At 40.5% G+C, this 11,017-nt stretch overlaps 1 protein-coding gene across 1 annotated transcript in view; it reads left to right on the plus strand.

Moving 5' to 3' along the window:
- Positions 1-11,017, plus strand: part of F5 (coagulation factor V) — a 73,873-nt gene that overhangs the window by 3,011 nt on the left and 59,845 nt on the right. Inside the window, 1 exon segment of the mRNA XM_017868449.1 lies at positions 1,288-1,379. Within this exon segment, the coding sequence (XP_017723938.1) occupies positions 1,288-1,379 (92 nt within the window).

Genomic DNA, 11,017 nt, shown 5'->3' on the forward strand with positions numbered 1-11,017 from the left:
TTTAATTCTGCCCCACATATTAACACAATTCCTGTATTCCACATATTAAAATTTGTGAGCATTACTATAACTACAGATTTCTTTTGCTTTCTGTGAAAACCCGAAGGCTAAAGACTAACTCTTATTACATTTACAAAATAATATTACTAGCTAACATGGATTGAGTATTTCTAGTGTGCCAGCTCTATGCCTTTTGCACATATCAACTTATTTAAAATTATGTAACAATTCTGTGAGGGAGATTTCAGTATTAATCTCATCGTATAGTTGTAGAAACGGAAGCACAAATGGATTAAGTAAACTTTTCAAGATAAAACAATAAGAGGTAGATGTAGTCTTCAAGTCCAGAGATACTGAATTCACAGCCTGCACCCTAGCCATCATGCTGTATAGAAGTCATGGCATATGTGGGTGCTATTATGTCTTGATTATGGCTGGGCCACTGTCCCCACATTAGGAAGCAAAACAAAGCCACTCTGATCAACTGATTGAGACATTTGTAAGGTATTTTCTCTGAATTCTCTTTCCTTTTACCCTCATCTTTGAGTTGAAGACAAAGAATGATGTGTCTTTAGAGGTACAGAACAATAACAACAACAACAACAACAACAGCAACAGGAAAGTAACCCACCATTCACGACTCTCCCTGTTGTCTGTCCTCTCTCCAATATTTTTTTAAATCATGAATGCAGTGGTTTCACATTGTTTAATATTGGTTCTGCCACTTATCAACTGTGTCTCTTGGACAAGTTATTGACTGTTTCCAAAACAGTTTTTTCATTTGTTTGTTTCCAATATGAATCCCAGGGCTTTTACCCCATTAGCCATCTCTCACCTCTCAACTAGAAATAAATTCCACCAAATCAATACTTTTTCACAATGTTCCCCAGTAGATTAAAACTATTTTTGATTGATCAGTTGAAAACAGCTCATATATTTATTCATAAAGGATTTGGTCATATTTTAATCACGTAAAATCTAAACTACGGTTTGGGTTTATACTGTGATATTGGGTTCTTTTTAGAAAGTTGATTCTGAGGAATGATATTAGGGTAGACTAACTTGTGAACAAATAGTTATCACAACAGGATATTTTTGAAGAGACCAATAATTATTTCATTAACTTTATTTATTGATCATATTTATAAAACTGTGGGCTTCTGAAATGCAATAAAGATACTGGTATTCTACTAGAAGTCTGAAGATATGAAAGATCTACTTTTTTTCTGATGTGAGAAATAGATGTTGAATATGCCTTTCAAATTAGTTTTTGTATTTTATTTCCAGTTTGAATCTTTCTGCAACTTCCTTTAAGAAAATTGTCTACAGAGAGTATGAACCGTATTTTAAGAAAGAAAAACCACAATCTAGCATTTCAGGTAAGCCTGAAATATACTTTTTTAATTTTAAAGATAAATTTCTATGGGTAATTTGGCATTCACATGCATCTAAAATATCCATTTACTTGGAAATTTGTAGAAATATGTGTTTTCTTTTTTAACAAGTACTGGCTGCATAATATGTGGGGCCCCTTGTTCATATTACTGAACATTTCAAAGTAGTGACTGCAAAGCATTAAACCAAACCAGGGGCCCTTCGGGGCATGGGGCCCTGTGAAACTGCCCAGGTCACATACCCATGAAGCTGGCTCTGTTTTTAACCTTGATTAAAATAGCTAAATAAAACTTATAAGTGTTTGAATTTTTATTCATTCATCTAAAAAACTGTTATTGAGTACCTGGTATGGGCTGGGCATTGAAATAGGTAGGCACTGTGGATACAACAGTGGACAAGACAGTCTCATATCCTGGGTTCATGGAGATTATGGTCTAGTTTAATGAGCATAGATGTGCCTTTGCAGAATGATTTTTTGCTTCCATTTGGCTCCCTAGATTCATTCAAAGGAACTATGTATGGCTGACTCTTTTGCATCTCCTATTTATCTAGTGTGCTATATACAATAGCCATAATTTTTAAAGAAAATCTCTTCTTTTTTCCTCATCTCTTCCTTTATCAAGAAGACTGGGTTGAACAGGGTTCTAGTATCTTAACTATGATACCATATTCTACAGGGATGATAGAGACCATCAAGGGAGCACTTCCTCCAGTTGAGTCCCCTTGTCAGTAATTCACCTGTCCCTTTCCCCAATCAGTTGAAGACCTGCTGTCTTTCCGAGAATCATCCTAGTCTGTCCTGCCTCTTCTGATCTCCCTTAATCTTTAATACTTACTCAGTGGGAGTCTTCCTTTCCGTTAAAAATCAACAACCAAACCAAAACCAAACCAAACCATGTCCAGGTTAACTCCTATCTAGAAAAAGAAAAAAAAAAAAATCTCCCCGTGACCCTGACTGCCTTTTCCTTTTCTCTCCTTTCCTTCACTACCAGTTTTTGTATGAGGACTCTGTATCACTCTCTACATTTCTTCACCTATATTCTTTCCCTAATCTGCTTTAGTATGGATGAGTCTACTAAAATTACTCTCACAAAAGGGCACTCAGGACTTGAGGTGCCAGAGCCTGTGTTCTTTTACTACTAGACATTACTAGGACATTTAGCACTCTTCCTTTTTGAAGCTCCCTCTTTGCCTGGTTTTTCTATTGTCACTTCCCCTGGGTTTTCTGACTTCTCTTACCACTCCTGCTCAGTATCCCCACCAGATATTCTCCCCTAGGGTTCCGATCTCACCCAGAACCAAGGCTTTCACTACTACCTGCCCAGAAGCCACTTTTCCTCTGAAGCTACACTGACACCCCCTCAATATCAGCAGAATTAAATCTTCCCTCTTCTACACACCCCCAGAACCTTGAATTAATCCCTACCTTCTAAATATATTATAAGGATCAATTGAGTTCGTAAGTACAAAGTATTCATAATGATGCTGACACGTAATATGCACTCAGTAGAAGTTAGCTACATTATTGTTATTGTTGCTGCTATTATTAATCATAACTTAGATCATATGTGTCACAGCATTATGGATATCTATATATCTATATTTCTCCACTCATATAGTCTTCATATGTGCTCATTTATATCTTTATTTAATTTTAAACAAATCTGTATTTAAATATTCTTTTATTTTAAAATAATTGTGTATTGAGGCCGGGCACAGTGGCTCATGCACTTTGGGAGGCCAAGGCAGATGGATCACTTGAGGTCAGGAGTTCCAGACCAGCCTGGCCCACATGGTGAAACCCTGTCTCTAGTGAAAATACAAAAATTAGTTGCACATGGTGGTGTGTGCCTGTAGTCCCAGCTACTCAGGAGGCTGAGACATGAGAATCACTTGAACCCAGGAGGTGGAGGCTGCAGTGAGCCAAGATTGCATACTTCACTCCAGCCTGGGTGACAGAGCGAGACTCTATCTCAAAAAAAAAAAAAAAAAAAAAATGTGTATTGAGAGCCTACCACATTCCAGGTTCTGGGATTAAGTGAGTAAGACATGGACCTTGACTTCCAGGAGCCAACCAGCTACTGGGGATAACCTATAGGTAGACAAGCAATGACAGTAGAGTAATAAGGAAGAACTATGATGAGGATTCTGTAGTAGGACATAGGAGACCTATCTCCAGTCTGGTGGGCAGGAAAGTACTTCTCTTTCTAGGTTGATAGCTGAAAAAAGAGTAGGATCTTGGAAATCCAAGTGGGGAGGCAAGGCATTGGAGGGTAGATGCATTTTAAACCAAGGCGCAGAATGTTTCAAAGTTTGGAGGTGAGAGTATGGTATGTTTGTGGAACCATAACTGGATCAGCACAGCTGGAGCACAAACTTCAGGGAAGAAATTAACAAGAGATACAACTAGATGGAGATCAGGCATCCGTGCTAGGCTTTATGGTGAGAGGAATAGGGAGTCCCTAATAGGATTTCAGCAGGAGAAAGATTTGTCCTTCAGAAAGATGATTGTCTCCAATTACAGAGAATGGATTGGAGGAAGACCAGAGTCCAGAGCCAGAGAAACTAGTTATGGGACTATTGTATCAATCCAGATAGCAGAGAAGCTGAGATGGGGAAAATGAGATGGGGAAAATGATTTAGGAGCTAAAATCAATTAAACTTGGTGACTCATTAGATGTGGAAAATGAGGAAGAAAAGGGAATTATTATGGACTTCAAGGTTCTGGTTTGAACAGCAGAGTGGATAGGGTGCCATTCAGTAAGAAAGAAAATTTAAGAAAAGGAGATAGTTTGTGAGGGAAGGTGATAAGTATAGATTTGGAGTCTGTCTATAGAATGTCTACCTAGAGATGTTAAAAGAGCAGATCGGTGTAGAAGTTTGACCTTCAAAAGAGAGAACTGAGCTAGCTGTAAACATTTGGGAGACATCAGAACAAAGATGGTAATTGAAGCATTTAGAGGGTGTAAACTCACCAGGGAGGATGTGATGAGAAGAGAAGGCTGCAGACAGAGCTCAAAGTAGCAGCAAAGTCCAAAGGATGAGCCAAGAAAGAAAAGTTTACCAAGGAGCTTGAGAAAGCCTGTTCAGGGAGGGGAGAAGAAATCTAGAGAATGTGGTATCCTGGAAGCAAAGGGTCAAATGTTATGAAGAGTTATTAATATAAGGGCCAAAATATGGTCCTTTTGTTATGGAATAGTGGGGCAAGTCCACATGGCAGGATGAGGAGTGAATGGAAGGCGAGGAAACTGAAGCGGAAGAGTCTTATAGATAACTCTTCCCTGAAACTTGGCTCCAGATGGGAGGAGAGACAGTGTAGTTCTGAGGTGGACTCAGGAGTTTAAGGATATTTGAGAATTTTATAAAAAGGAATACAGAGACTTAAAATATTTAAGGGAAGACTCCATAGAAATGCCACGAAGTCCTTTCCAATAGAAAACGAGGAGATAAAAACATCTGAGAGAGAAAACTTGGAAGAAGCAGGAAGCATTGGGATTCAAACCTTGGGCCGGCTTGGCCTTAGGTAGAATGGCTACTACCTTCATTGGGGGCCCGGAAAGCAGAAGATAACATTGCCAATAAAATTAAGTTTGTAGTTGTGAGCAGGAAGTTGAAGGATGTCCTGTCCTATATCACAGAGTCTATTCATTTTCATAGCTCCAGCTCCAAGCTTAGCATATATAATAGATACTTAAGAACTGTTTGATTACATTAAATTGTAGGTAGATGAAGGGAATATGAGGTGGGAAACATACTCATTAGGGCCAGGAAAAGAGGAATTGGCAGGTATTTGAAGGTGTACCTTTTGTGGCTTTTGCCAAGCTAAGCAAATTTTAATCCCTTTGCTGTGTAAGACATTGTGCTGAATGCTGTAAGAGATGGAAAGGACTAATTCCAGGCTGAAGACTTTTAAACAATAAAAAGCCATGGATAGTTTTTGAAGAAAAGGGTACTATGATCAAAGTCCTTTCAGGCGATTATGTTTTGTAGTGATTTCCTGATTTAACCTTAGTAGAGTTAGACTCTTGGTGAGAACAGTTGGTGAGAACAGTCTCCAATTTATGTGTAAGGCCTTTGCACCTTTCTGTCAACCCCTGTGTATTTCAGAATATATTTGTTTTATGTGAACAAAGGCATTTTGAAGTCCATTTTAATGTAATCGCTTCCTGAACGTCCAAAGTTGCTTAACTATGAACTTCTGAAGTGCAGGAGTGGTATCTTATTCACTTTTGTATCTCTATAGTAGTTGATACAAGGAGGCAAATCTGGCGTCAAGGAAAAGCCTTTTATTTTGACTGAGATCTGGATTTGAACACTGCCATTAACTATGTGGCCTCTCCCATTCCCCAGACTAGTCCTGTGTCATTTGTTCCTTTCCCCTATGTCCTGCTCCACTCATCTGCTGGCTATGATTCTAGCTGAGCCCTGAACAAATCATGAGCCTTACTCCTGCAGCATGAACTAGTGTTGCTGTTAGTTATTGTAATTGCAGGGGGCTGGGCTGCAGGATTGGAGGTCTGAAGATGTCCATCCAATAAAGTTTGTGGACATTTGGGCAGGTGAAGGAGTATGGCTGGGGTCATTTTTAGGAATTCTGTCTTGGGCTTTAAAATGGCTAGTTTTGGCTGGGCATAGTGGCTCACGCCTATAATCCCAGCACTTTGGGAGGCCAAGGTGGGAGGATTGCTTGAGGCCACGAGTTTGAGACCAGCCTGGGCAATGTAGTGAGACCCTGTTTCTATTTAAAAATATATATATTTTTTAATTAGTTGGGCATGGTGGTACATGCCTGTAGTTTCAGCTACTTGGGGGGCTAAGGCAAGAGGGTCATTTAAGACAAGAGCGTCACTTGAGCCCAGGAGTTTGAGGCTGCAATGAGTTATGATCACACCACTGCACTCCAGCCTGGGTGACAAAGTAAGGCCTCATCTCTACATAAATAAGTAATTAATTAAATTGGCTAGTTTTGAGTCTCCCCATTTTTCAGGGACAAATTATAAAATATTTGTCCCTGAAGGAGTTTTGAAATAGCTCCAACAATCACTACCTTGTGTTATGTAATGCCTTGTTCACCTAAGAGCAGGAGATTGGATTAGCTGACCTTCTGCAGTCAGTCCTTTCCAGTTCCGCGACTGCACTAAATTGGGTACTGTTGTGCTGGCTTCCCCAAGCCCTGAAGTAGGCCACTCCTTTCCCCGATCCAGCTTTGGGCACTAAGGAGAGGGTGAGAAGGGTCTTAGGCCATCTGGCTGATGGAGGAGCTAAAGAGCAGCTCGAAAACCATTTAGCCATGTGTTTTCCTACATGCTTGAAAGTATTTGGTATGCATTTATGAAAACATCCTTTTGTTTTGCCTTAATTCTGAAGAAGTAGGAGGGGAGGTTGAATACTCCAAACTGTCCACTGAAGTAATAGGTCTTATTAGGTTAAATAACTTAGTAGACTTTCTCCGGGCAGCTGGTATTTGCAGCCACGTGATGCCAATAAACAAACCAACCAAGCAAGACAACCATGGCAACTAAATGCGGCACATAATTGGCAGCATAGTCAGCACCCTGTTGGGCTCATTGGCAGCCAGGTTAGGTGGGAATAGTCAGTGGAAACTTCCATCAGGAGCCAAGACAGAGGGTAGCAGCTGGAAGAGAAGGGTCAGTCAGTGGAGTCAGACATGTCAGGAGTCAAAAGAGGTGTAGACATCTGGACTGTTCAATAAAGGTGGGGGCCTGGGCCCTGGCTCAGGAGTCCAGAGATCTGAGTTCTGATCCCAGCAATGCTACCAGATCACTGACTGACCTTGGGCAAGTTATCCTTGTCCCCCCATTCCTACCTTCCAGGCTTTGTTAACTAAAATAAGGACTGAACTTTGTGACCTCCACAGTCCTGTGTAAAGCCAACATAAAAACAAACAAAAAGCTTCAGGCACAAGATCAGAATAAATTCCAGGACTAGGAGTTCAAGGAAATGAATAGGACAACCATGGGTGGCAAGACAGGGGTAGGGAAAGATAGGATCTCTGTCCCAGAGATCAGAGTTTACCATTGCTTCTGTAACCAGTTACTGCAAACTTAGTGGCTAAAACAACACAAATTTATTCTTTTATGATTATATTTCTGCAGATCAGAAGTCCAAAATGGGTTTTATTGGGCTAAAGTCAACGTGTTGGCAGAGCTGCATTCCTTCTGGAGGCTCTGGGGGGGAATTGTTTCCTTGTCTTTTCCAGTTACTGGAAGCTGCCTACACTCATGGGCTCATGGCCCCTTCCTCCATCTTCAAAACCAGCTGAGTAGCATCCCAAGCTGTTCCTAACTCAGATTCTCCTGCATCCCTCTTATAAGGACTTTTGGGATTACATGGGATCCACCTAGACAGCCCAGAAAAATCTCATCTCAAGATCCTTAATCATAGATACACAGTCCCTTTTGCTATATAAAGTAGCGTATTTCCAGGTCCCAGAGATTAGGACATGGACATCTCAGCAGGGGCACATTATTCTGCCTACTACACCCAACAAACAAAGCCCTCCTACGGTGTCTTCCCTCTCAGAGAATGGCACCCTCCTCCACCCAGCTCCCCAAACCAGAACCTCATCAGCCATCCATGGCAACTGATGTCCTTCATTCTCTACCCCATATCCAATCCATCTTCAAGTTCCAACTATTTTATTTTCTAAATAGATCACTAATATATTCTCTCCTCATCATCTCATCATAATCTCAGTCACCACTGTCTCTCCTGGAGCCAAATCTGTTCTCACAATTGTTCTCCACTCGGTTTCCTCCCAGATCATCCTCCACAAATGCAGCCAGAGATTTTAAAACCAAAATCTGGTCCATGTTGCATCCTGATGAAAACTCTTTAATGGCTTCCAGATACTCTTAGGCTAAAGGGAAAACTCAAAGAGGCTTACAAAGCCCTGCATGGTGGAACTCTGAGAATGCCTTCAGTTTCACCTTCTGCCCCTTCCTTTCACATACTAAGCTCCACCTCCCCACTGGCTGTCAGTTCTCTGAAAAGACCACATTTTCTGGCACCTCAGGGCCTTTGTGCATACTACTTTCACCTTTTAGAATGTCTTTGGCCATCCCTTTGCCTCTCTGCCTTTGGACCTCAGTTAAAGGATTAATTCCCCAGAAAAGAATTCCCCACCTTAAGTCCAATTGGACTAGATTCCCCTGTCAAATACTCTTCAGAGTATTCCATTCTTTTCTGTCATAATATTTACCATAGGTTTAAATTGAATGTTTTCGGATCACGAGGTCAGGAGATCGAGACCATCCTGGCTAACAAGGTGAAACCCCGTCTCTACTAAAAAAATTATAAAAAACTAACTGGACGAGGTGGCGGGTGCCTGTAGTCCCAGCTACTCGGAAGGCTGAGGCAGGAGAATGGCATAAACCCGGGAGGCGGAGCTTGCAGTGAGCTGAGATCCAGCCACTGCACTCCAGCCTGGGCGACAGAGCAAGACTCCGTCTCAAAGAAAAAATAAATAAATAAATAAATAAATAAATAGAATTTTGGGTGATCATTTGTTTAAAATCTGTCTTTCCCACTATAAAACTTACAAAGTTATAGAACTATAAAAATGTTCGACTTTTTATAAACTCTATGAAGGCAGGGAGTGGGTGTATCTATTTTACTTTTTTATGCACCATTGCAATTCTGATGCCTAGGATAATATAGGCACTCGATATTCATTGAATAAATAAAGGAATGAATACAAGGTGGAGGTGTAGTATAAAGAAGTGGTTTAAAAGTCATGATCTAGAGACAGATGTATTAAACTTTGAATCATGATGCTGTGTGATTTTAGGCAAGATATTTAAACTCTCTGAGGCTCAGTTTCCTCAGCTATAAAATGAAGACCTTAATATCTACCTTAAAAACGTATGAGGATTAATGTAGGGACTTACAGTACTTGAATGTATCAAGGGAAACAGTACAGGAAAGCCCTATTATAATTATCATCACCAGTGCAAACAAATGGTGGCTGAGCACCATGAGTGCTGTGACTTCCTTCTCCTGCTTTTAGGATGCCTAATCGCGAGAAGCCAATCCCATGACACTTGTGGATGGCTCAGAAATGACAGTAGTTGATTTCTGTCACTTGTCTGGAATGGGACTTTTGGTCATGGATTCTCAAGATTTCAAAGACATCAAGATCACCAAGGAGCACACGTTAAAGTCCAGATTCCCAAGTTTCACCTCCAGAGCTCAGATTCATTGAGGCTGAGGTGATAGTTGGAAATCTGCCTCTTAGTAAGACCTTAGGTGATTCTGATGCAGAGACTCCAAGGACTACACTTTGGAAATTCTAGTACGGTCATCCCTTGGCATCCACATGGGATTGGTTCCAGGACTACTCACAGATACCAAAATTTGCAGATGCTCAAGTCCCTTATATAAAATGTCATAGTATTTGCAATAACCTATGCACATGCTCTCATATACTTTAAATCATCTCTAAATTAGTTATAATACTGAATGCAATGTATATACTATGTAAATTACTATTATGTTCTAGTTTTATTTGTATTGTTTTATTGTTGTTATTTTATTGTTGTTTTAAAAATATTTTTGATCCAAAATTGGTTGACTCCATGGATGTGTAACCATGAATATGAACCATGGTCATGGAGGGCTGACTATATATAATTCCTCGAATTCTGACTCAGCCATCAACTTTTTCCCTAACTCCTGAGACAGAACCTGTGCTCCATCCTCTCTTCTTCTGTATTATTGCCCATATCTCAGCAGTTGCTCCTATCATACTTCTATCTCCAAATTAGCTTGTGAGCTCCTCAGGACAGGGACTGTATTTGATCCACGTAGCCAGAAACTTTCTAACATAGTGCCTGGCATGTAGAAAGTAAAACCTCATTCTTGATTTCTGCACCCATAACCTCCTGTCCCTGCTGTGTTCTCCCATTGCAGTAATTAATAACAACATTTACCCAGTTGTTCTGATAAAACACCTTCAGGTCATCCTTGACTTCTGTCTCTCACAAGCCACATGCAATCCATCAGCAAGTCTTGTTTGTCTTACCTACACAAATGTCCAGAATCCAACCACTACTCATCACGTCCTGCTACATGTGCTGGCCCAGTACACTGCAGTCTCTTTCCTATACTGCCTAAGCTCTCTGCTTCCATTCTTGTCCCTACACAGACTATTCTCTACACAGCAACTATGATGAACTTTTTGTTTTAGGATGAACTTTTAATACATGTTATACTATGTCTCTGCCGTACAAAGTGGTTTTTCATTTTACTTAGAAATGCTCCATTTCACTTAGACGAGGCATGGTGGCTCATGCCTATAATCCCAGCACTTTGGGAGGCTGAGGTGGGTGGATCACCTGAAGTCAGGAGTTTGAGACCAGCCTGGCCAACATGGTGAAAAGTCATCTCTACTAAAAATACAAAAATTAGTTGGGTATGGTGGTGCATGCCTGTAATCCCAGCTACTTGGGAGGCTGAGGTAGGAGAATTGGTTGAATCCAGGAGGTGTAGGTTGCAGTGGGTCCTGAGATTACACCACTTCACTCCAGCCTAGGAGACACAGCGAGACTCCATCTCAAAAAAAAAAAAAAAAAAAAAAAAAAAAAAAAAAAAAAAAAAAAAA

The sequence above is a fragment of the Rhinopithecus bieti genome, unplaced genomic scaffold (genome assembly GCF_001698545.2).
Source record: "Rhinopithecus bieti isolate Rb0 unplaced genomic scaffold, ASM169854v2 scaffold_4101, whole genome shotgun sequence".
Taxonomy (NCBI): Eukaryota; Metazoa; Chordata; class Mammalia; order Primates; family Cercopithecidae; genus Rhinopithecus; species Rhinopithecus bieti.